The sequence below is a fragment of the Torulaspora delbrueckii genome, chromosome 1 (assembly GCF_000243375.1).
Source record: "Torulaspora delbrueckii CBS 1146 chromosome 1, complete genome".
NCBI lineage: Eukaryota > Fungi > Ascomycota > Saccharomycetes > Saccharomycetales > Saccharomycetaceae > Torulaspora > Torulaspora delbrueckii.
In genome coordinates, this window is record NC_016501.1 from 49,692 (window position 1) to 74,820 (window position 25,129).

The window sequence follows — 25,129 nt, forward strand, 5'->3', positions numbered from 1 at the left end:
CCTTTCCTTCAAATGAAAGGCGACGCGATACCGATGATCAACTCTACTGAGCAGAAAAGATACACAATGACAGATTGTTCAGTCGTACACCTACTTCAACGACCTACTTTCCATTTAAATATCATTTCTTTACTTTAGTGGCAGAATTGACTACATGACGACTGGGCTCTAAGTACATATAAATGATTCTCTTGTAATGTCAAGCAAATCTGCGCTGGCAGTGCCCGTTTCCAGCAATTATATACAAGTTGGGTGTTTAGTTGAGGGTGCAAAGCCCGCTGTGCACAGAAACAGTTAATAATGACGGGAACAATGTTCTTTAGTTGATGCTACGCTTAGAATAATAGATTTCTCGACTAATGCTGGAAATGGAATACCTTTGGTAATCGGTAACTAAATATTCTCTTCTCGTAATATGGCAAGTTTATCGCCTTCGTAGCATAACGCTATGTTCCAACACTTCTCGAGCCTCGTTGAGTTTCATCGCCAGGTATGGGCTCCCGCCCTTATCAGGATGGTTCTGTAACATGATCATCCGGTATTTCCTTTTAAGCATCTTGTCGTCAAGTGATTCTATCTCTTCAGGCGAAATGTTCAAAATCAACAAGGCTTCTGATTCAGTCATTTTGCCGTGAAACCCACCACGATACTCCTCTAATCTTGCTTTTAGACTCTCATTCAGTCGTCCTTGTTGAAACTTGCTGTTGTATGGATAGGGTTTAGCTCTTAACTTTATGTTGTTCATCCTGGCGATAGCCATCGGAGAGAGTAGCTTATAGGCTTCCCAAGCACGGATACCTGATCTCGCAGTCAATGCCACTATCGTAACTCCTAATCCAATGATTATCGGCAGCACCATTTCCAGCACTTTATCGTAAGGGATAGATTTTATACGTGCTTTAATCGACTCCGTCATATTATCTAGCGGTAGTCTTAAATAGCAGACCGCGGTAGATACACTCGGATAAACTTACGGAACAGCTTGAAGGATCGCTTCAGAGAGACTTTAGATGTGTTAAGGGACTCAAGGAGCAGCGATCTAACAGCTTCTAATATGCTCAGTCTTCATTTCTTAGCTGAAAATAGGCTGGCTACGAAGACACTTGGCCTTCATTCGTTTCAAGTAGTCCACTATTTCTTCATGGCAATCGAGAACATGCTATAGGTAACACACAATGAAGTACTTAGCATCGAAATATTACTGGTACTGTTTTGTTGTCCGTAAACACCTTAGGCTACGAGGATATATTGGAAACTGTTTAATGCAAGAGACCACGCAGATACAAATATCAACTTCCTATACTATATAAACGTACGAGCACGTAGTGCAGAATTATCAGCAGCTTGACTTCCACAGCCAACTATGCAGGATTACAGGAAAGCATAAGATTGCAGATGAAACTTCACTGCGTGATTGGCGAATCAAACAGCACTAAACTTTAAACTTCACTGGAGATGGAAACCTGACTGAATTACAGTAATTTTCTGAATAGGCTAATCGTGAAGTTTTGACCCCACTTGTAAATTATCATCAACTGACTGAAGTTAACTGACTATTACGCCATATCCAGCAGAAATTTGAATAGTGATAACCTAACACCCTTCTATCCTACGAATTGGGCTAATTACAGGCGCCAGCGGCACAATCTCACTATCACTTATAGAAATCTATTAGCCCAAGCTAGCTTTCGCAATGATCGCTGGAATTAATTAGTCAACTTCCTTCTTCCATTCATCTGTTCTAACCTGTCCTAAACTTTCGCTGTTTTTCCATTTTCGGAAAAGGCTGGTCTCAGCCGCACGAACCTTCTGATTGAATGCTGGTCAATTGATTTACAAGAAGCCAGAGAAATACGAATCCTGATCCAGGCTGGATCAAGTAATATCTTCTACTAAGCCAAATCAACTTGTCCGCAATGCGTCAGATCAGTTTTTGATCAATAAATTAGAGTGAATATACACCCCAGCCATTCCAGAAACCTAAAGATGTCGATTATAAAAGATGACAGGCAATCCACCATTCCTCTCGCTCTTGACTCTGATACAAAGACAACCATTGAAACAATCATACTAATAAAATAATGGCTTCGCTATTTCGCTTTCTGATAGGGAGTCTTATCTCTCTAGCTTTTTTGACTACAGTCACAGCTGCAGGAAAACATGAACCGTTCTTTATGAATGTAGAATTAAGTGATGCTTATACTGGCACCACAAACTGCACAGACAAAAACCATTGGTTCCTCATTACTGCCGACGTCTTTCTTCCCCAAGGCAGCTCGGATGATATTTATTTGACTGTTCCCGATGACTTCAGCTCGCTCCCAAATGGTAGCTTCTCATTAAAATATAACTCCAAAACTATGGGGTCCGTCTTCATAAATGGTTCTAATGTTTTGAAGATATCTCCTGAAGGAAAAGCGGCAAGTAATGTAACGGCATCATTCGATTTTCTGGCTCAACTGACGACAGACGCAAAGAAACAGATCCAATCCCCAGGAAAGATTGATTACACATTCGAAGTATCAACAGGCTCAGATTTCACCACTTCGATTAATTACGTGGCGCAAGATCTTCAGGCTTTGACTTCAAATGGTGGAATTAATGCCGACAACAGTACCGCTTGGTTTACAGCTGATATACCAGTTTCAATGTTAAATCGTCCACTTTATTTTACATCTCAAGAAGCAGCGAATACGACCTATCAATTCAATACGGCTCTTACTTCTGCTGAGATTGTGGTAGCAGTGGACGCATTCAATCAGCCTACGCGCAGTTTTTCCTTCAGTGCCTTTAAGGATTTATCCGATTCTTCCCAGATCAAGTTGCTGTTCAATACAACGATAAACGGTGGCAAATATATCCGTGTTAACTTCTTCACCAATGTCTTGAATACAGCCTCGATCGGAAACACTGTTTCGCTAGACTATGCCAATCAATTATCGAAAAGAAATGCGATTACGGTGACCTCTAACCTATACTCTAGCTCCCAGAGCAATGTTCAAAACCAGGATAGTGATGAAAGTAGTAACAATTTGGCCTCCTCAACCGCTACACAAGAGACTTACGAGACATATTACTTGGAATCTACAACCGAGCCGGGTGTCTACACAGAAATTGGTACCTGGATTCCAATCTCCACATTGAGCAGTCATATTGCCACTACATCAGCTACTTCAAGTGTTCTTGACTCGCTCAATAGTATTTCAAGCCCTTCAATCTCCACGAGTTTTGTGAGTTCAACGCCTGTGACAACCAGCTTATTGGCAGCTAACTCCTCGACTAGTTACACTGCAACAAAAACCAAAGCGGCTCCCGGAAAGCTATTGCTGGGCTCGAAATCCAACTCCTCAGAAGAATATCTGACATACTCTGTGATTACCACAACTATAAATGGTGAAGTCATAACCTTGACTAGCTTAACTCCAATTTCGACATTGTCTTCTGTGATGCCTTCAACTCAAGGGTTTTATTTGAACAAGACGGCTAGCAGCCAATCGACGTTCTTGACTGCCGCCGAAGATTCCATCATAACTAAGTCAAAGTCGGCACTATCCAGTGACTCAGCTACTTCGACATCTGTAAGTGCGATTTCCTCTTCGTTGCAAACAAAGTTCAATAACAGTACTACAACTTCAACAGAATCCCATGGCACCACCACTATTGCCTCATCCAAATCCACATCAGTTGAGGTTGATTCCTATAAAACGTATGCTGTTATCACCAAAGATGACAGTGGTGCATTCACAACGTACACTAGTGTACGTGCGCTATCTACTTTAAGTTCGAGCTCAGTGCCTGCCAGCAGTCAAGTGGTAGTAACCAAGGACAAAGGCGATTTTACTACTTATGCCAGCGGGTATCCTTTGACCACTTTGAACTCTGGCTCGGCGTCCCGTGCAAACATTATATCCAGCAGCAGTCGCGGTGCATTTACTAAAGATGACAGTGAATCATTTACTTCATACTCCAAATCGCCCACCGCGCCCACCACGAGTCCAAGCTCAACCTCAGCTATCTCCTCCCGCGTAGCAAGCTCGACTGTCCTAACCAATTCTGTCATGAACAGCACTAGCTCTTTATGGATTCAGACTCAGTTGACCTCGACAGGTGACTTGCAGACATCACACTCAGTGTTGATGTACCAGGATGGAGGTGCTCGGGCCTCAGCAGGCTTCGGTGGACTGCTGGTCAGTTTTGTTCTCCTGTGGATTTTGTAATGATGATGAGTTTGCATATTGGGTATCGGTTTTTGAAGTTAATGGAGTTTATAGAAATGCATAAATATTTAAAGTACATGTAAGAGATTATTCCTCTCTAAATCAAACCTCGCTCCATTGACGAACGTGGGGTCACTCTTCTCAGCAGCCTATCTTGTAAGTCCATGCTATCCAAGAGACGTTCGCTAACGTCGCTTCTAAAATCAAAATACAATCCCTTTTGATCCAATGAATGTCTATTTCTAATTCTCTTTGAAGTTGGAATAGGTAAAAGCCACTCAAATACAGTGGTACCCATGACATCCATCCAGTTTTTTGAAGATGATCCCAAGTCAAAAACATTATCAGTAGCATCATCCCTACGCGATTCACCTAATATATCCAGCTCCTCTCTATAACGTCCCTGTATATGCAATTCAATAGTGGTTTGGTTATGAGCCACCTGATAAATGCTAAAGCCAGTAAAGCACGACAAGGCAATTGACACCGCAAAGGCAAGAAGCCAAACGGAAAACAAAACAAGATCTATGAGTTGTCTCTCATAATCTCCCTGATGAAACCAAATATACAACTGAATTGTGTCAAATATTAGCACATTGAAAGCGTACAACGTTGCATACATCAGGAATTGGATGAAGTACTTTTGATTACGGAACCCAACACAATCAGGCAACCACGGACAATGGTGATCCATCCTCAAAATACACCTATTACATGCTGAGCAATGGTGACATCTGTCAGGTTTCCACACATGACATGTCCTGCATAGTCGAAACCTTCCATCACGCTTAGAAGTTATGGATCTCCTAGAAAGAAACTCCGGCGGAAGTTCTGTACCATTCTCTGCCGCTGCCACATCCCTCACAACCAACTCTGAGTATTCTAATGGGCTTCCCGGACCCTCTGATATAAGTTTATAGTATGTATAAAGCCCCAAGACCAGCGTACTCAGAACCGGTGACCTAACCACTACGGGCGACACTTGATCCACTCTAGTACATGTCACATAAGCGGTCCATGAATATAAAACTACCACAAGGGTCCTGGGGAATATCGTGGTTATCGAACAGTGACCAGTGAAACACATTTGGAGATCCGATATACTCGCTGATACCTCTATCAAAAGGTCTAGTTGCCCATCTCTAATAGAAACAGTTTAGCTTTAGTTTCTAGTCACGTGCAAATTCATGATTCTAAATGAAAAGTTCTAGTCGTGATGCCTTTTGATGAAGATATTGAGCTATAGGAGGATATACAAGTGGCTTTAGTATGTCTACGTTAATATTTCCAGGAGACCAGCTGAATATTGATAGCGAACAGCCAACTACGCTGGGTCCAGGGCTTTATTTTGACCCTGTAACGCAGGAGATAGGCCCAACAAATGCCGGTGTCGAGGTCATCGCCAATACTAAAAGAGGGCAAACGGTTTATGTTGATTACGATTCGAAACGATATATTCCAGCCGTTGGGGACTATGTGATTGGAATAATAGTCGGGCAATTTTCAGACAGTTATAAAGTATCTTTATCCAGCTTTTCATCGAGTGTGACTCTATCTTATATGGCTTTCCCCAATGCATCTAAGAAGAATAAGCCAACGCTTAAGGTTGGTGACTTAGTGTACGCAAGAGTTTGTGCTGCTGAAAAGGAATTGGAAGCTGAGATTGAGTGTTTGGACTCTACAACGGGTCAAGATGCAGGTTTCGGTTTGCTAGAGGGTGGAATAGTGATAGATGTCACTTTAGGATTTGCCCGCCATTTATTGTTTGATAAAGATTTCCCTCTGCTCAAGATACTGTCGAGCTTTACACAGTTCGAGGTGGCAATTGGTGTAAACGGCAAGATATGGGTCAAATGCGAAGAAGTGAAGAACACATTGGCTTGTTATAGGTCTATCATTGATTGTCAGAAGACATCGGTAAGCGAATATAAAAATACGATAAAGAGTCACTTCAAGAATATTGTAGATGCTGCAGGGGGAAAATGATATGTATACTATTTAATCACACAAAGCGATATCCCTTTTGATTTCAAGCGCGACTACAGTAAGTATTTATTCTCATTGCTTCACTGTCACTTTTTCTCGAGTGATCATATCTTGATAATCTTCAGATGGTTGATAGCTGTCGACTTTCATGATATTAGTGTAATACTCGACGTCGATATCGATATCGACGTAGTAATCACTGTATGTGATCACGTCGTCCAACTGCGAGACGCAATCTAGTGGCGTATCTCTGTCGCGCATTTCTTCCTCATTCTCGATCGCAGTGATCTCTGAATCATTGCTCATTGAGTCTTCTAGAGGTAACGGAACCTTATCATTGCGCTCAGCAATTGCCAGGCTTCTCTTAATGGCAGCGTCTTTTGCAAGCACTTTTTTAAGCTGGTAGCTTGATAGTCTCAGGTCATCTTCATATTCGAGCTCTGTCTCTTGTGTGGTTGATGTGGATTCCGCCTTTGGGTGCTCATCGCCCTTTATAGTGATGGCTCTTAGCTTGTTGTTTAGCCAACTTTGCTTCCGTGAGGCAAACGGTGATAGATCTTTATTCTCACCGCGTGCTGCATGGTACCTTCTAGTAGAATTCATGTTATACGCAAAAAGGTCCGGCATCCAAGTTAGCGAACGGGGCAAATAGTACTCGTTCCAATAATTGTCGAAAGCCCCAGGGTAGCCACGAATATTCCGCATCACGTCCCTTAAGGATACATCTTTATTTTGATCTATTATCTCTTCCTTGAGCATATCTGAAATACTAATAATGTGGTAATTGTTCCACCAATGAGTATAACTTCTTTTGGGACCGTGGCTAACATATTCGTTGTGAAGGTAGATGTCCGTGTTCATTTCCCATAGTGCAGGATATCCTTTCTTCCAAACGTAATGGCCAAGGAAAAGGTTTATGGCGTCCTGGCGCTGAGCATCCACGAATGAATTGCTGTAAAATCTCTTGATACTCTCAATCATATCCCTAGAGTGTGAGCTCCATTGATTAATTTTTCGGTATGTCTCCATGGTATTAACCAAGTGTGAGCCTCCATACTGCAGAGCTATGGTGTCACCCAAATCATGAAATAATTCTGTAAGAATGTTAATAATATCAGAATCGTATTCCAAATAGCTGTTGTCAATTATACCCAAGCTCTTTAGCTGAACTCCCAAAGCCCTTTTACCAACGACAAATTGAGCTGCATTAGTTCTATCTAAGCAGTCAATGCAATTACTTCTACAGACACCTTCTTGTATCTTTGTTACCTTAAAGTTGGCACCATTATGAAAAATACCGGTTGTTGAAACAGTCTCTGCTGCGTATTTTTCTAAAAACTCAATGACACCTTGACCATCCTGCTTTGATGCTCGACTCATATCCCAAGAAGTATACTGTATTTTTTTATTCTCAGGCAAAAATTGATTGAGATAGGTTATGCATTGTTCAAACTCTCTCAGAAGTTTAGTTTCCCTTGGAGTTTTTTCCTTCGTTTTGATGAGGTTAAGCACTTGGACCTTGCCATACCTTTGAAAAAGCATATCAAAATGCATTGCCGCCGAACTGAAGAAGGGATCAACAGCTGTGACTTGAATTGGCGGTTTTCCCGTGAGGTTGGAAGCTTCTTGTGTCCAGTAAAGAGGAATGGATCCTCTGTGTTGAACAAACGAAGTATACCTATCACTGTCGAAGTATCCATTGCCAGGACGATGAAACCCAGTCAACAGCATATCGGTAACTATTTGTTCTGTCTCAACCTCATTGGCCACATATCCTTGTTTGTTAACTCCTCTTTTGAGGAATCGAGCACCAGCAAACTGATGCGATCGACGAGCGACCAGAGTGATGTATATACTCTTCCCGAGCACTGAGACATCGACTTGGTCAATGAATCCGTGAACTATGGGCCTAAACCAATCATATACTGTATCGATGCAAGGTAATACCGCTTCTAAAAGGTTATTATTCCACATAAACATTTCGTTATAGTCGGGAATGCCATTCGGTACTGAAATATCGCTCCTACCTACAGCTTTTAGTTTTTCCCTTAATAAGTTGGTTTGCAAGGTATTGGTAATGTCATAAGTATTGCTGAAATAGAAAGTCTTTGTTAAATCCAAACTTTGAAACGTCGACATAAGTCGAGCTTCTGCAGAATATTTGTCCGGCTTCCTATAGTTATTGCTTATTGGTACCAATGCAGTTCCATCTATATGAAAAATTGATCTACCAGCTAGCACGGCCACTTGACTGCATTTTTGGACAACTATCAAGTAGTAGCATGTTGTGAATCGAATAAATCCCATGAGACCATATCCAGTCAGTTTCTTATTCAATCCTTCTTCGCTTGCTTCCTCTAATCCAGAAAGTACATTCATAATCTCGTTCCTTGTGAAGAAAACGTTATCCTCGAGGACACTCAATCTATCTTGTGGAACACTAAGATCTATTTCCAGTATTCTAAACATTGTCTCACGCTTATTACTGCCGACAATATACATTCTTTCCTTAGTTTCATAAATGGTGTATTTGCTCAGGATAAATTTTGTTGTTCTCCTCTGCTTTGGAGCTTCATTTGATAAAGACATTTCATTGAATGCTTCAGGAGAGCCAGCTCCCTCGACATGTGCACCATCTTCTATCGATTCTGGTATCATATCCAAAACCCTGTTTTGTGAGTTTTACTCCAAATACAAGATTCACTTCACAGAATATTTGGTACAAAATATTGCAGTCGGGACCAGCTCAACTGCTACTTCGGCTTCTCTTCGAATAAACCTTGCTAGTTAATCATGGATCAAAAGTTAATATTCTTATGGTTTATTTTCACGTGATGGCTCTTGTAAGCGATGAGATGAAAAATTCATCATGAAGCCTTAGATAAACATTTAAAGCCTAATTTACAGACTTTATAGTCTCTATATCTATGACTACTGCCTAGCAATGACTACTGAGCTGACTCCAAGGCAGCTGAAGCAATTAGAGAAACAAAATAGACGCAAAAAATATGCAGATTTAGCCATCCAAGGTACAAATAACTCGTCCATTGCCTCTAAGAGATCCGTCGAGGTCCTATATCTATCCAAATTAAGCGAGAATGACAGAAGCACTCAAGCAAATGAGTATTTCAAATATTTTGTGAAAAAAACACCTAAACGCTCTCCTTGCATTAACCGCGGTTATTGGTTGAGATTACATGCAATACGATCAAGATTAGACTCAATTGTTGAAGCAACGCAAAAGAAAATTGTTGTAGTGAATTTAGGATGCGGGTTTGATCCTTTGCCTTTCCAACTCCTTGACCCAAATAATGAGGCAAGCCGCAAATACTCTGGAAGAGTTCGGTTCTTAGACTTGGATTATCCAGACCTTATCAGTAAAAAAGTGCAAATTATAAAGCAAAATGATGAGCTCACCAACATTCTTGGTCCAGAGTGTGACGAGCTTTCTGATGCCGTGAAGTTCGGTACTGTGAATTATATCGCCGCGCCTTGCAACCTCAACTACTTAGAAACTTTCAAAAAGGACATCGTTCCTTTCGGCTTGGATGACCCAGAACTCATCAAAGTATTTGTTGCCGAGGTTTCCCTGGCTTATATGAAACCTGAGCGTGCTGACGATATTATAAAGCTATGTGGTGAGCTACCTAACTCCCACTTTCTAATGCTTGAACAACTCATTCCAGAAGGCGAAAATGAACCGTTCTCTAAGCAGATGTTGAAGCATTTTCGAAAGAATGATTCTCCGCTGCTCAGTGTCCTTCAGTATAAAACATTACAGTCACAGAGAGAACGATTTAGCAAATTGGGCTTTCCAAACATAAATGCAGGCGATATGTTCAAACTTTGGGAATCAGTCGATGTAGAGCAAAGGCTGAAAGTGAAATATTTGGAGCTTTTTGATGAATTAGAGGAGTTCCACCTCTTTTGTCACCATTACATCATATGCCACGCTACTAATGATACCGGTTTCGCTTTCGATGGCACTTACAAGTTCACTCCCTCAAAGTCTATTCGCTCTTTGGAGATTCTAACTGAAGCAAAGTTTCAGATATTAGAATCCTCATTAGCAAGGAAGTTTGGTGCTGCTGCTCAGGACAAATTAGTTTTGTATTTTGGAGGCAGTAGTCCAGCTAGACTGAATGAACTAATCGAAGTAGATGTTGACACGGGAAATTACATACCATTGGACACTGGCGAAGCTCCACCCGTAAGGATGTGCCATACTTTAACAAGTCTAGGCAGCAGCCAAGAATTCATGATGATCGGCGGGAGACAAAGTCCCAAAGACGGGTATACTGATACGTGGGTGTTTAATATGGGCTCCAATCTCTGGAGGCAAGGGCCTTCGCTTCCCGAATCAAGATATAGACACGCCGCCTGTCTCATTGAGAACCAAATTCTTGTGTTTGGAGGGTCTACAACAGGAAGTCCATTTTTGACTTACGATCCAGTCCAACAGACTTTCGAAACTCCTGACCACAATCTTGATCTTGACCGACCTTTGATATCGGCTGCAATGGATTACAACCACGAAGCTCAGGTTGGAGTTATAGTCGGAGGGTCTTTTGATGAGACCTTGGTGTCAGATGCCCTCTACACCTTTTCCTACAACGGCAATACCGTTAAGATCAAAAATAGCTTAAAACATCCTCTATTGCAAAGGTATGGTGCCAAAGTGAAGTTCATAAACAACCATACACTTATGTTGGTAGGTGGAACCAGTCCAGAAATGCTGTTCGGCCAAGAAACTAGCATCGTAATCATCGACATAAAGAGCGGTAAAATATGTGGGCTCAAGATTCATCCTGATATATGGGATGATCATCCTTTGTTCTTAGTTGGGTTTGAACTGGTCCAAATCAGCCTCGATGAGTTCCTAGTAATTGGTGGAGGGGCCACCTGCTACGGGTTTGGTGCTGTAGCCAATAAGAGTTTCAAAATTAGCATATCAAATATTCTCAATGGTCTTGATTAGTCAAAATGTAAATTTTATTGTAAATATACTGAAATTTCATCAATATTCTGAAAAATCCAACCTTTCGCTAATTCGCGCGAGAAGAGTTTGTCGGCCTCTAGTTTAAACGTGTTTGATGAATAACAACCGAAATCAGCTGTTGAAGTGAATAGAGGCTAGACCATCCAATTCAGGAGCCGGCAAATTCAATTGTCGTCGAAGCTTGTGCTTAAAGGCTTCACACAAAATGGTAAACTTTGATCTAAGTCGAGTGGGTGTATTTAGGAAGAAAGACCAGGAACATAAAGATGTTGATGTACCTGAGGAGGATGACGTGGATGCATCCGAGTTTGAAGATGAGGAGGTTCAGCCTAAAAAAGTGAAGACTAGGAGACCGCTGGATACTGAATTCTCTCAACAACGGTTGAAATCGTGGAATCCAGTGCCTTCACCTAAGAACGTATTCCTGCTCTACCTGCTAGTAGCAGCGGTTTTCGTCATTGTTGGAGGCTGTTTGCTTTCAGTGGCTTCCAAGGTTAGTGAGCTGACTGTTTATTACCAGGATTGTAAAGATAAAGCTCCAACCGGGGACGATTGGGAAGATATGCCCTCGGATCATTACTCGATGATCTTCACTAAACATAAGGACTTTAGCACAGCACCTCAGTGGAGGTATGTTGCAGACCCTGATGACCAAGACGAGGAGAGTGGAACTTGTCAGTTACGGTTTACGACACCTCAAGAGATTCCAAAGGATGTTTATGTTAACTATTTGATTGAGAACTTTGCGGCAAACCATCGTAAATATGTGTTATCATTTAACGAAGATCAGATCAAAGGTATAGCTGCTTCCCGGAGTGACCTTGAGGACAACGTTGGTATAAACTGTAAAATTCTGGGTCACAACGGTGATGGTAAACTATATTATCCATGTGGACTGATTGCCAACTCTATGTTTAACGATACTTTCCCATTTGAGCTATCGAATGTTCAAGACTCTAACAATAACTATCCTTTGAGCAACAGCAATATCAACTGGCATACGGATCGTACTAGGTACAGGAAAACGAAATACAATCACACAGACATCGTGCCACCACCTTTTTGGGCACGTCAATTTCCAGATGGATATAACGAGACTAACATTCCAAATATACACGAATGGGAAGAGTTCCAAAATTGGATGAGACCCGCGGCTCTTCACAAATTCTCCAAGCTGATACGTAGAAATTCAAACGACAGTCTTCAGGCTGGTACGTATCAGATTGACATTGGCCTTCATTGGCCTACTACCATGTACAACGGGAAGAAAGCAGTTTACATCACGCATGGTTCAAGTATTGGAAGTCGGAACTATTTCCTGGGCACAGTTTATTTGATCGGTGGTTGTATCTGCGTTGCCTTTGCCATTGTCCTCTTAGGGTTTTGGATGATCTCTGGAAGAAAATTCGCAGACCCAGCGCAACTCTCTTGGGAGCAAAAGTAGGTGGGGACGAGCTTATGTAAATTAAATTAAAGTCAATTTCAATGTAGCGTTACTAAGGAGCTGTTGAAAAGATGAGGCCAAAAGCGGCGAAAAATGACGGATGACCTAGGTGAGACAGGCTCGATCATCGATTAAGAAAACCTTCAACCCACTGGAATCAGGACTAAGGAAGATTCTTAAAATCTTTTCAATTTCTTCCGATTGGGAACTGACTCTTTCATGCTTGTCGGTTTTCGCGCGTACTTTAACGTCTGACTCACTGGCTGATAGCCGTTTATAAAAATGATAACATCATAAAGATCGACTTAGCCTGCCATAAAGCTTATCTCAACCATTCATCCTCTCAAGGAATCCTTGCTACAAATCATACAATTCAATGCTTAAAAGATTTTTATCATCTACTGCCTCCAGAAGAGTGGCCAACGTCCTCGACGAAAAAATCTACCAAGTTACCACATATGCTAGACCTGATGATCTATGTATTACCAGAGGCCAAAATGCTAAGCTTTACGACGATTTGAATGGTAAGGAATATATTGATTTTACTGCTGGTATTGCAGTCACTGCTCTAGGTCACTCGAATCCAAAAGTAGCAGAAATTTTATACAAGCAGGCCAATAAACTGGTTCATTCTTCAAATCTTTATTATAACAAGGAATGTCTGGATTTAAGTGCTAATCTGATTAAAAAGACGAAACAGCTCGGTGGTCAATTTGATGCTTCAAAGGTTTTCCTGTGTAATTCTGGTACTGAAGCTAACGAAGCAGCTTTAAAATTTGCCAAGAAACATGGTATTACTATTAATCCAAAGAAGCAAGGTATTATTGCTTTCCAAAACTCTTTTCACGGACGTACCATGGGTGCTCTATCTGTCACTTCTAATCCCAAGTACAGAACTCCCTTTGGTGATTTAATTCCAAACGTTTCGTTCTTGAACGTTAACGATGAACTTACGAAACTTAAGGATTACATTAGCTCCAACAAGAATGAGTTGGCTGGTTTGATTGTGGAACCAATTCAAGGTGAAGGTGGTATCTTCCCAATTCCTTCTGAAAAATTGACTGGTTTAACACAGATCTGTAAAGATAACGATGTTATTGTCATTTACGATGAAATCCAATGTGGTTTGGGTCGTACCGGTAAATTCTGGGCACATGCCCACCTACCAAAAGAAGCTCACCCAGATATTTTCACCTCTGCAAAGGCCCTAGGTAATGGTTTCCCGATCGCCGCTACCGTAGTCAATGAAAAGGTTAACAACGCATTAAAGGTCGGTGACCACGGTACAACTTACGGAGGTAACCCATTGGGAAGTGCTGTAGGTAACTACGTCCTAGACGTTATCGGTGATGAAAAATTCTTGAAACAAGTTGAAGCCAAGGGTAAAATCTTGGAAGCTGGCTTACGTGAGCTACAGAAGAAATTCCCAGAACAAATCAAGGACATCAGAGGCCAAGGTTTAATCATTGGTGCTGAATTCGCCGAACCACCAACTGAAGTGATCAAGAAAGCTAGAGATTTGGGTCTGTTGGTGATCACCGCTGGTAAGAGCACCGCCAGATTTGTTCCCGCTCTGACTATCGAAGACGAAACGATCCATGAAGGTTTGAAAATCTTTGAAAAGGCCGTTGAATCCGTCTACAAATAATCTCAATTTCTGAACATTTTAAAACCGATATTGATCTGAATACTTTATAAACTGACTATATTTTAAATCCCAAGTTGGTGTTTTATAAGAACATCGCAACGAACGCCAACATCGAAACAAAGAACGATGTTCCAAAGACTGCAGCATTTCCGCTCACTGTCGATTGCATATCAGTCCTGACACGGCCAATAGTACCTGAAATAGTACCCAAACCTACAGAACCAGATGATGGCGAAGCCACTGTATCATACTGAGAGGTAAACCTCTGAGCAAAAGTTGTCTGAACCACCACTGTGTTCCCATTGGTTACAATGGTAACCCATAAGTTCGAAGTCTTCTCCCTAGAGCTTGTGTATGTCTTGGTAGTACCTTCAGTAACCGTTATAAGAGTATCCATTGATAATGTAGTCACAGGAGTCAATGGCGGGGAAGTAAAAGCCGTTGAAGGATCGGGCCTGGTCCCATCGTATGCTGCAGCCTTGGTGGTAGAGCTAGAGACAGTTGCGGTAGGACTGAAGACCGTAGTAGAGGTCAAAGTGACACCCGCAGCATTAGTAGTGGTAAAAACACTAGTGGTCAATCCTGTTGCGGTTGCACCAGTAGTAGTAACACCTGTATTAGTCGTACCAGGTGTAATAACAGTGGTAGAAGTCACAGTAGCACCAGCTGCATTGGTAGTAGTAATGAGACTGGTTGTTAATCCAGTTCCAGTTGCAGTCCCAGTTGTAGTCCCAGTTGCAGTCCCAGTTGGAGTAATAACAGTAGTGGAAGTGATCGTAGCACCTGCCGCATTTGTAGTGGTAATTACACTAGTAACTGGAGTAGTTCCCGTAGCCGCAGTAGCTGCTGTAGTAGTGGTACCAGTCCCAGTAGTAGTTCCCGTAGTACCCGTCGGCGTAGTTGTCTGAGTCAAAGTAACCAAAACACCGGCAACATTCGTTGTAGTAATAACAGTTGTAATAGGGGTAGCTGCAGCTGCCAAAGTGGCAGGATCAAAAACAGATGTTCTCGTCAAAGCTAGACCATTAGCATCTGTTGTAGTGACCAATGAAGTGGTAACTACAGCTGCAGTCAGACGTAAAAACAAAAGCCACACGATCGACAGTGTAGCCCACATGATCCTAGTCTATTCTATAACACGCTCAAAGATCTGAAAGTAAACAACAGTTCCTTTAGTTCCTCTAGTTTCTGATAAACTGCGTATTTTTTCACAACTGTGCCAGGTTTCAGCCCTGAAACGTTCGAGAACTGATTTCTTTCAGATCTGAAACGCGGCGTCGAAATCCAAAAAAAGACGTAAAAAGATTAAGTCCGGGTAACAATTTTGGCGGTATAAAAGCGAAAATAGCCGCCAAAGCCTTTATCAGTAATATTCACCACCCAAGGCACAAGTGTTGTGTGTGTTGGCTGGTTTGAATGACGAGTGCTACTTGTGAGTACTTGTGAGGAACATGTTGAGTAGAATGAATTGCGAGTGTGAGTAAATTGAGGGAAAATTGTTTTCGGGGGCGTAAAAAGGTTCGATGGCGGCTAATACAGATTGAATGTTTCACAAGACTAATCAAAAGTTCCAAACTAAGACTATGGGCGGTCCAAAGTACGGGTTAGAATCATTAAATGAAGAAAAGAGATCGTACTATTAATCATGAATGAAGGTCTACCTTGTGAGAAGTTGAAGGACGAAGTGTCATTAGAGATCTTGGGAGAACGGAACGATTTTAAGCCGACAAACCGTAACACGGCTCATAGAGCAGACATAAGGAGCTAGAATTGGACACTAGGATACCTGACAAAGAATCATGGCTTTGTGAGAGCTGTAACATAATGGATTTAGTTCCTCAGCAATGGTTGAAATACGAAGAAATATGGTACACTACGCTGAATAACCTGTAAGAACAACAGAAATTAGAGGATACAGTGGCAAAACTGAATAAAGACCGAAATAGAACGAAATGAGGTTCCAATGAAGACAAATGGAGAGCTCCTGAGATCTTGATCAATCATCCCGTGTACGTTACAGCTTTTAGGCATTTTTCCTACACTATTTAACTGTTCGTTGAATTTTATGCTCTTCGGCGGCTATTCTGCATTGAAATTACCACGTGATCAATCAATTTACGCAGCAACTTTCGGTGCTCGTCGAACGTGCTGCTGAAACGTCTCATCCCGAGACGTATGATAAGGGACACCAAGTATTTAATAAGTTGATCAACGGTGCGCCAGCTGTGATCATACCGGTTGGAAGGTCTCAGCATAATAACTTCAAGATGCCCAAGGACAACCCGCTGCACTCGTTGCACTCCGATGGGACAATGGCTAGTAACAACACGCCGGATCACGTGTACCGTGTTTTCAGTGTTGATGATGATCCAGATGAGATTGAACATGATGTGAGATATTTAGAAGGGTTACACGATGGCTTAAAATATGCTTTACACAGTAGTAAGTCTAAGACTGTTTCAGGTCCAGGCCCTGATGCAAGTTCATCACAAAACAAGCCTGAATTAAAGCTTAAGAATAAATCGAAATCGAGGGCAAAACAAAGTAATAATAGTTCACCAAGACTCAAGAAACCCGCACTAGAAAATCATTCTTCCAAGCAGAATTTCCCTTCACGTGGTACGCCTCAAGACGCTTCCAATATAGACTCTAATACGGACTCTGGGAAGTTTGTTATTCACGATCATGTTTCAGGAAGAGGTCATGATCTAATTTTCGAAGACCGTGATGTGGATGAAGAACAAGGCCTTGATCATGATCGAAACTCTACTGCTTCTTCTATAGAGTCATATACTTTGAGAGAAAGGCAGGACGCTATCAATGAGACACATCCTTTTGGTATCAGGATCTGGAAACCAGCTTTGTATAAGAAGCAAAGATCTGTTCAAAAAGTAGCAGCAGAGGATATTCATGAAACTCGCTTGAAGAAAATTTCATGGCTCGTTCACCTATCCAACATACTTTGGTCTCTAACTTGCGGGGCAATTCTTTTTCTCTTGATGAACACAGCTGGTATCTTGGTTTATGTCTTTGGAATTTTTACTAGATCTTCCAGGGAATATGCGCTCCTGTTGTTCAACTTAGGGCAATATCTATTGTGGCCTTTTGGCAAAGTTGTATACCTGACACGCGATGAGCATTACATGCAAGAAGACAAAGATGAAGGTATCAGCTCTCAACAGTTTTACGATTGGGTTACATCGTATAGCAATCGACTATTTTTCCACCAGTCACAAACCGAAGGTGAGGATGCATCAATCTCTAAGCATAACAGCTTACAGCATCCATCATACGGTTCTGTGAGACAACACCTTGGGGCTTCTCATGAACAACCTCCTTCGATACAAGGGGTCTCCACGGAACCCTCGGGTGACCAGAACGATGATTCACATAGGGCATCAACGGGAGCGGCAGCTCAAAGAAGATACTTTGGTAGAGGGAAATGGACCTGGGGAAGAGTTGTGTTTTACGCGTGCTTCCACGTCGTAGTACAGCCCATCGTCTTTGTCTTGTGTCTTTTAACATGGTTGCCCGTCTTTACGATTCCAATGAGCAATATTCTATGGAACTTGATGTACCATTGTAGGAGACATCCTCTTGCACTTGGCTTCAAATACATCAAGAATACGAGTGCGCAAGACGACTCGATTGTTAAGGAACAGGCTGGTAAAAACATACTATTGTGCACTTTCCGTTGTGCTGGTTGGCATTACTACAAATTTACAGTTGATGGGACAAATGTCATCGTAGTTAATTTGATGTCATTGGTGCTTTTCACCATCTGTGATTTCTATCTTTTCAAGAATGCCTGGGGAGTGGCAACATGGCTAACCCATGAGACGACGATTTTCACATTGTGTCTAGCATCAATCATACCTTTAGCCTTTTACATCGGTCAAGCCGTAGCGTCTATCTCAGCTCAAACCTCAATGGGAGTTGGTGCTGTGATTAATGCTATTTTTTCAACTGTGGTAGAAATCTTCCTATACTGTGTTGCACTAAAACAGAGCAAAGGACTACTGGTCGAAGGCTCCATGATTGGTTCCATTCTCGGTGCTGTATTGCTATTACCTGGGCTCTCAATGTGCGGCGGAGCTTTGAATAGGAAAACACAGCGGTACAATCCAGCTAGCGCAGGCGTTTCTTCAACCATGCTGATATTTTCGATGATTGTAATGTTTGTTCCAACTATATTCTACGAGATTTACGGTGGTTACATTGTAAGATGCGAGAATGAAGTTGATTTACCGCTAAATCTGATGAATGTCGCCAAAGTGTTCTCTTCGCAGCGATGTTACTTGAGTCATCCACCACTCGAGCATACAAAAATGTATGTTCATGTCATAGAGCCAATGTCGATTTCGTGTGCTGTAGTGCTTTTCCTCGCGTATATCATTGGGTTGTGGTTCACTCTTCGGACTCATGCAGTGATGATTTGGCAATTACCCATAAGTGAGCAATCCAAAGAACTTTCGAGTAGCCGTACTCTGGAAAACAACGCAGAGGTTCAGCAAGTGGCTGATGACGACGACAACGGCGGTCATGAAGCGCCTAACTGGTCAAGAAATAAATCCACATGCATTTTGTTAGTGGCTACCCTATTGTATGCCGTCATCGCAGAGATTTTGGTTTCCTGTGTGGACACTGTCCTTGAAGACGTTCCGTCATTAAACCCAAAGTTCTTGGGTCTAACAATCTTCGCGCTAGTGCCCAACACCACAGAGTTTTTGAATGCTATATCATTTGCTATACATGGGAATGTCGCACTTTCGATGGAAATCGGTAGTGCATACGCACTGCAAGTGTGCTTATTACAAATACCTGCGCTCGTCCTCTACTCGGTCATCTATACATGGAGGATGGATTTTTCTGAGATTTCGATCAGAGATTCGATGTTTTCGCTAGTGTTCCCCAAATGGGATCTAATTGCATCCATGGCAAGTGTATTTCTATTCACCTATCTCTACGCCGAAGGAAAGTCCAATTACTTCAAAGGCTCGATGTTGATCCTATTGTACATCATCACTGTTCTTGGTTTCTATTTCCAAGGTATCATCGATGGCTGGAATACAATCTCGGTTTAGTTTCAATATATAGAAAAGCGATTATTACAAACACCTAGACGGTGTCAAGACAAGCTCTCGTCGGTGTCAATTTGATAATATTTACTATCTTACAAAGTGATGGATGGTTGGTGATGCTTTGCGTTTGCAGCTGAATGTGGGAAGAATTCGATATGATCATCGTCACCCAATTTCAATACCTGTTTGAATCTGGCACCGATATTGCACAGAGGATCTTTATCTTCTGATTTTGTCCACAATGCAAATTTGTAACCACCCTTTCTAACGTTTAATACCACACCGTTAATTTGGGAATCATCCTCATCGATAGTTTCACCGATCACTGCCAGTAAAGTTCTCAACCACAATTCATCGATATCGGCACGTTTGGCTTTAACCTGGTATGACCATTTCCCACCTTTGGCATTGGCCTCATCTTCCCATTCTGGTCTAATATCGTTACGGAAAGCATGGTAATCGGATTTGAGAGGAAGTTCATGAGGCTCTGGAATATTTTGCACAATAGCCCAAAACTCTTCCACAGTTTCGAAAGAAGTCACTGGACGTAATAGATCAGACCACGATTCTGATTGCTCTACGGCAGGCTTTGTGTACCAAAGAGTCCATTTGGTGTTCAATGGGTGCTTAACATCAAATTGGCTATCCGAAAGCACACTCTTGGGTTCATTATTATCGCTAACAGAAACGGTTTCTTCAAATTTTTGACTAACTTCTTCGACAGACATGGCAAACAACTTCAAACTCAGCTAAAACTGATCGAATCAATGGACTATCTGATCCTTAATATGGGTTCATTCAAGTAGCTGATCTTTCAATTGGATGAAAATTTTTTATACTGGAGGAATAAGCTGCCTTTGAAAATTTGTTACCCAGCTAAATTTTACCTATTCGATGAGCTTTAAACATAATTGAGATCAGTTAAAGAGAGAACAATTGGCGCTGTTTGGAGTCTACTGGGAGTGGTTTGGAGTTTGCTTTATGAGCTGCTGATGCTTTGGAGAGTTTTAAAAATGTTTGTTGAGGGTGTGGCAGCGATGGCCTCGGTTTCGCTGACTGCTCTTTATTTCATGCAAAATCGATTGATATACCCTTCTTGGGCGCAGGGAGCACGAGATCAGGTCGATACACCTGCTAGTTACGGATTGCCTTATCGGTTAGTGCAATTGACTACGAGCGATGGGATTAAAATTGAGGCTTATGATATGCAAAATACAAGTGGTGGTTCAGAATCTACAGTACTGATATTGTGTCCTAATGCTGGAAATATAGGATATTTTATTCCAATTGCAGATATTTTCTACCGGCAGCTAAATATGAGTGTGTTTCTTTATTCTTATAGAGGTTATGGCCATTCAGAGGGATCGCCATCAGAGAATGGTTTGAAATTGGATGCAGATTGTGTTATGGCTCATCTGTCGCAAGATTCCTTCCATAAGAAGAATAAATTGGTGCTTTATGGGAGGTCGCTGGGTGGAGCCAACGCGATTTACATTGCTTCGAAGTTTGCTAATCTGTGTGATGCAGTGATTCTTGAAAATACATTTCTCAGTATACCTAAGGTCGTCCCCTATGTTTTCCCAGCTCTTAAATATTTTAGGGGGATGGTTCACGAAATTTGGAACTCAGAAGAACTGATCAAGGGCTGTGATGATACTTTACCCTTCCTGTTCTTGCGAGGGTTAAAGGACGAGATAGTACCACCTTCGCACATGAGGAAATTGTACGATGAGTGTCCTAGTAGAAACAAACAGGTCTTTGAGTTCCCGTTAGGTACTCATAACGATACGATAATTCAGGAAGGCTATTGGTCCATGGTACGTGATTTTCTCGAAGAGTTTGGGCTTATTTGATCTTATTGTCTTTATCATTTCTACGTAATCACTTTATATGAACAACCTGCTGGGCATTCGGTTAAATTGTCATCAAGGAACCAGCCTTTCAAGCATTCGAAATGACCCTCATGACCACATTCAAGTAATGTCATGGTTAAATTTTTCATTGGTTGCTCGCACATAACACATAGACTGTTAGGTTTCTTGCACGAGTCACAATACCAGTGACCGAACCTAGCCAGCGGGGTGGTATCTCCAACTATTTGAGCTTCCTTAGCGAATTTTTCTTTCGAGGGCTCATTCGTAATTAATTTCCCACATTTATCGCAGAAAAGTGTTATTAAGGATTGACTACCTTCAGTATCGAAAATATCATCCCATGGGCAATATTTAAGAATCGCCGCAGATATCTCAAACAGTTCGTACTGATGAAGTATCGTGGTGAATTGTGCTAGAGAGTTCTTCACTACTTCTGTGCTCGTTAAATGGTAAATGTTTTGGAATAATAGTAGAATGTTGACTGCAAGTAAGATGTTACCCATCTCTACAGCTTGCTGGTAAAGCTGTTTCAAAAGTCTCTTAGTGTTCCATGGGGGAGGTGTGTCTTTTGACCGACTCGAAGGGGTCTTTTTTGATCCCACCTTAGACGTTCTGACGCCCATCAGTTGCTCAAAGCTTGATGGCAAGTGGTTTGGTTGCTTCTTTGGCGAAAGTGACATGATAGAATCAGCTTGATATGCAAATTTCTTAAGAGCCGCGGATGGTGAAACCCCATTTCCAAAACTTTGCATTGACGATAGCTTACTGTTTGGGCTACTATGCGTGAAAGAATGAGAGCGCCGACTTCTTTCTAGGAACTCGTTCTCAGTGTTCACATCATGTGGTGACCGTACATCGGTCATAAAGGTGTCTATAAAAGATGGCCGCTGTTTCCTCTTCTGCAGAATTGGTATACCTATTGTTTCGAGGCCGCCGACTGTATTTGGAACATCAAGAGTGTCTCTGTCGCTATCATCTTCAATGCTAACAGCCTCTGCTTCATTTGCGGTTTGACGTTGCTGGAAAGGGGGCTCGTCTAACTTGTGGGTGCTTTTGCTACTTGATGCTAGGGTGGGATTCTTTTCCGTCGATATTTCCATTTTGCCTGCCATAATTTGCTGCTTGAGTTTAGATTTTCCTGCCGCCTCTAAATGCTTCTTCATGCCATCGATAGACTCTGAGTTCAATGCCTGTGGAGCCTCGTCTACGAATGAATTCACCCCACTTGTCACACCACTTGAACAGCCGGGATTGACGCTCTCGTTAATCTCCATCGCCGCTGCTGATATATCGTCAGCCATAGCCGAATGATCTTCGTAGTCGTGTTGTTGAGTTTGTAACTCATCTAGGCTTATTTTTTTCAAGTCCCAAAGTAATGAATCTCTGATGAGTAACCATACCTTAAAGTTAGGCAAATCGTCAATGTACGAATATACAGACGCATTATGGCCACAGATAGGTATCAATTCGAGCAACCGGTCGACTTTTTGCTGCACACTATTTGCAACTTCTATGCTTTCAGTTAAAGCACTTCTTCTCTTAGAGTGAACACCGGAATCACCTTCTTCACTGCTACTTTCCCTTCTCTGGGGTTTTTCCTCTTGATCATTTGAAATGTCATTATTCGTAAGCTCTCGACTTAACTTGATATCCTGTTCGCTTTTCTTATTGACAAGAGCTGCCCAGGTGGTGTTTTCCAACAGCCCAAAACGCTGCATAAGGTCCTCTTTGAAGTCTTCATCCTTGACACTACCCTGTTGATAAACACTTTTAGCGCTACCTTCTCTCTTTTCATGGTTGCCTGAGAACTCAAGCTCCCTTGCTAGGAACTTAAAAACCTTAACTGGCGATTCCCTTATGGCCACAACCTCGGGCGATCTAGCCATGTTTCGTTCGGGAGAAAGACGAGATATTCTCATGCTGCTCAGAATGTATGGCAGATCGAGAGTTACCATGGTTGGAGGCGTTGTATCCTTGCTTTCGGTTTGAGAAATATATGGAGTGGAGACATTTGATGTATTGTGAGACATTCCAGCTGAAGGACTCTTTGCATTGAAAGATACACCAGATTTTTGATACGGAGGTCGATCACCATTGTACGACGACAAAGTACTATGGCTGATCCCTTTCTTAAGGTTATTTATTAGACCAGTAGTACTCCCACCATTATTGGCGCTTAATGAACTCATACTTATCCTATGATTAGCAACCTTCTTGCTGTCTTCGGGCATTATTAACTGGTTTTGGTTCAAATCGTAACTCCCGCAGTTTTGATCCACAAATAAGAGGCCATTACCTTCAATGTCTCTCCAGCGCGTCACAGTCTTGGGAAGATTGTCTAAGATAGTAGGTTCATGAGCAATATCCCACCCGTTTATGTTATTCTCTTTATCAATGTCAAAAATCAGCTCTTCATCCCACCAAACTAGCCCTAACGTCTGCGTTGACTTGAGTAACACATGTTTGGGGATATACTTTCTCGCAAGCGAGTAAATGTTCAACGCTGCATCGTCAGTCATTGGAGAAAGAGCAAGTAACGAGTTGAAGACATTCTTTTCATATGCTGGACGAAATTTCAACTTTGTAACAGGAAGCCCTGTACTCAGAGTTGTCTCTGGTAATGCCGCCAAATTAGCATGGGCCGAATGGCCGTAGAGATTGGACGAAGGTGTACCACAAGCGTTTTCATATTGCTGTCTATCTCCAACATACCATAAACCGCATTTACCGTCTCTACCCCCTGTGGCAATGTATTCAAGATTGGGATGCCAAGAAAGACATAAACCTGGTCCAGAGTGTGCATTAATTCTTTTCTCAATTTGACCTGGTTGACGCAAATCGAAGTTCAAGAGTAGCCCAGAGTAATGGATCGATGCAAACTTGAACCCTGCATTACTCCCATTTTTGAACTCCTGTTGATGGTTGAAGGCATAATTCTGGAAGGGCATCCATTTAACGTCTCTGATTGAATCTGACGCTGTGTTAATGCTCAAATCACAATTTTTGGAGTTTTTAGCATTGCTAGATCGTAAATCCCAGACTTTAATGCAACTATCTTGACCTCCACTGATAATCAAGTTTGTTTGAACCGTGTTGAAATCAAAACTATTGATTGATCTTGTATGCTCCGACAAAGCTGTCACAAATGAACTCTCTGAGCTACCAGTCCTATTCATATCAAAAACTGATATGGCAGTAGAACTACTACAGACAGCGACGTAGTTCTTGTGGTTGTGAAAGCCTGTCTTCACGTCAGCTATCGTACTAAGCTTAATCTGCTTATTCCTCTTCTTGAAATTCGGTGATAAAGAATTGCTCTGTCCATTGCCAACAGCCATAAAATCGTGAACGCATTTAATGGACTTCTTATCTGGATTGAATTTGTAGAGACCAAGATGAGACTTGCCGGCGCATACCAGGGAATTGGATGCTGAATCATTGATCCTATCAATACTCGTAAGCTCTTTCCGAGCTTGTGTCGAGTAAATAGGCCCTGAAGACTTGGGAACTGTAGGAAATCTCCTTTTCCTCTGGCCCGTTGCTCTCTCGGAATGTGTTTGTTCACTATAAGGAGATTCTCTCAAGCTTCCATCATGTAATGAGCTAACGGTGTTGAAAGAGTATCTTGGAGTTGGACGAGATCTTGGCGAGCTCCCGATTGAAGAAACCTGAGTGTTATTGGGATAGTCATGAACGCGGAATGATGAACGACCCACAGAAAGCGGTTTGAAATCGCTCTTGCTAAATGAAGTCGATGATTGACCTCTAGGAATAGAAGTACTACTCATCAATGGCTAGTAGTAGGAATCTATAGGCTTTTCCAAGCATTTCGATTTAACTTGATGATTTACAGTCCTATAAGATTGAACCAAGCGCTCTT

The 25,129-nt window shown here is 41.9% G+C and overlaps 13 protein-coding genes across 13 annotated transcripts; 7 read left to right on the forward strand and 6 right to left on the reverse strand.

The window, feature by feature from the left end:
- Nucleotides 1-424: 424 nt before the first annotated feature.
- MDJ2 (Mdj2p) lies at nt 425-859 on the reverse strand (the record flags this gene model as incomplete). The annotated part of the gene is made up of 1 exon (XM_003678524.1): nt 425-859. One exon carries the CDS (start codon nt 857-859, stop codon nt 425-427), a length of 435 nt encoding a protein of 144 aa, XP_003678572.1.
- Nucleotides 860-2,081: 1,222 nt separating this feature from the next.
- EGT2 (Egt2p) lies at nt 2,082-4,217 on the forward strand (the record flags this gene model as incomplete). Its single annotated transcript, XM_003678525.1, has 1 exon — nt 2,082-4,217. One exon carries the CDS (start codon nt 2,082-2,084, stop codon nt 4,215-4,217), a length of 2,136 nt encoding a protein of 711 aa, XP_003678573.1.
- Nucleotides 4,218-4,314: 97 nt separating this feature from the next.
- On the reverse strand, nt 4,315-5,304 carry PFA3 (palmitoyltransferase PFA3; the record flags this gene model as incomplete). The annotated part of the gene is made up of 1 exon (XM_003678526.1): nt 4,315-5,304. The coding sequence occupies one exon, from the start codon at nt 5,302-5,304 to the stop codon at nt 4,315-4,317; it is 990 nt and encodes a 329-aa protein (XP_003678574.1).
- A 182-nt stretch (nt 5,305-5,486) lies between these two features.
- RRP40 (exosome non-catalytic core subunit RRP40) lies at nt 5,487-6,203 on the forward strand (the record flags this gene model as incomplete). The annotated part of the gene is made up of 1 exon (XM_003678527.1): nt 5,487-6,203. One exon carries the CDS (start codon nt 5,487-5,489, stop codon nt 6,201-6,203), a length of 717 nt encoding a protein of 238 aa, XP_003678575.1.
- A 72-nt stretch (nt 6,204-6,275) lies between these two features.
- Nucleotides 6,276-8,861, reverse strand: FIG4 (phosphatidylinositol-3,5-bisphosphate 5-phosphatase; the record flags this gene model as incomplete). The annotated part of the gene is made up of 1 exon (XM_003678528.1): nt 6,276-8,861. The coding sequence occupies one exon, from the start codon at nt 8,859-8,861 to the stop codon at nt 6,276-6,278; it is 2,586 nt and encodes an 861-aa protein (XP_003678576.1).
- A 286-nt stretch (nt 8,862-9,147) lies between these two features.
- On the forward strand, nt 9,148-11,181 carry PPM2 (tRNA methyltransferase PPM2; the record flags this gene model as incomplete). Its single annotated transcript, XM_003678529.1, has 1 exon — nt 9,148-11,181. The coding sequence occupies one exon, from the start codon at nt 9,148-9,150 to the stop codon at nt 11,179-11,181; it is 2,034 nt and encodes a 677-aa protein (XP_003678577.1).
- Nucleotides 11,182-11,407: 226 nt separating this feature from the next.
- On the forward strand, nt 11,408-12,646 carry LEM3 (Lem3p; the record flags this gene model as incomplete). The annotated part of the gene is made up of 1 exon (XM_003678530.1): nt 11,408-12,646. The coding sequence occupies one exon, from the start codon at nt 11,408-11,410 to the stop codon at nt 12,644-12,646; it is 1,239 nt and encodes a 412-aa protein (XP_003678578.1).
- Nucleotides 12,647-13,022: 376 nt separating this feature from the next.
- On the forward strand, nt 13,023-14,294 carry ARG8 (acetylornithine transaminase; the record flags this gene model as incomplete). Its single annotated transcript, XM_003678531.1, has 1 exon — nt 13,023-14,294. The coding sequence occupies one exon, from the start codon at nt 13,023-13,025 to the stop codon at nt 14,292-14,294; it is 1,272 nt and encodes a 423-aa protein (XP_003678579.1).
- Nucleotides 14,295-14,376: 82 nt separating this feature from the next.
- Nucleotides 14,377-15,411, reverse strand: KRE1 (Kre1p; the record flags this gene model as incomplete). Its single annotated transcript, XM_003678532.1, has 1 exon — nt 14,377-15,411. One exon carries the CDS (start codon nt 15,409-15,411, stop codon nt 14,377-14,379), a length of 1,035 nt encoding a protein of 344 aa, XP_003678580.1.
- Nucleotides 15,412-16,561: 1,150 nt separating this feature from the next.
- VNX1 (calcium/hydrogen antiporter) lies at nt 16,562-19,378 on the forward strand (the record flags this gene model as incomplete). The annotated part of the gene is made up of 1 exon (XM_003678533.1): nt 16,562-19,378. One exon carries the CDS (start codon nt 16,562-16,564, stop codon nt 19,376-19,378), a length of 2,817 nt encoding a protein of 938 aa, XP_003678581.1.
- An 89-nt stretch (nt 19,379-19,467) lies between these two features.
- Nucleotides 19,468-20,103, reverse strand: CDC33 (translation initiation factor eIF4E; the record flags this gene model as incomplete). The annotated part of the gene is made up of 1 exon (XM_003678534.1): nt 19,468-20,103. The coding sequence occupies one exon, from the start codon at nt 20,101-20,103 to the stop codon at nt 19,468-19,470; it is 636 nt and encodes a 211-aa protein (XP_003678582.1).
- A 264-nt stretch (nt 20,104-20,367) lies between these two features.
- Nucleotides 20,368-21,228, forward strand: TDEL0A00400 (uncharacterized protein; the record flags this gene model as incomplete). The annotated part of the gene is made up of 1 exon (XM_003678535.1): nt 20,368-21,228. The coding sequence occupies one exon, from the start codon at nt 20,368-20,370 to the stop codon at nt 21,226-21,228; it is 861 nt and encodes a 286-aa protein (XP_003678583.1).
- Nucleotides 21,229-21,248: 20 nt separating this feature from the next.
- RTC1 (Rtc1p) lies at nt 21,249-25,037 on the reverse strand (the record flags this gene model as incomplete). Its single annotated transcript, XM_003678536.1, has 1 exon — nt 21,249-25,037. One exon carries the CDS (start codon nt 25,035-25,037, stop codon nt 21,249-21,251), a length of 3,789 nt encoding a protein of 1,262 aa, XP_003678584.1.
- Between the last annotated feature and the right edge of the window lie 92 nt (nt 25,038-25,129).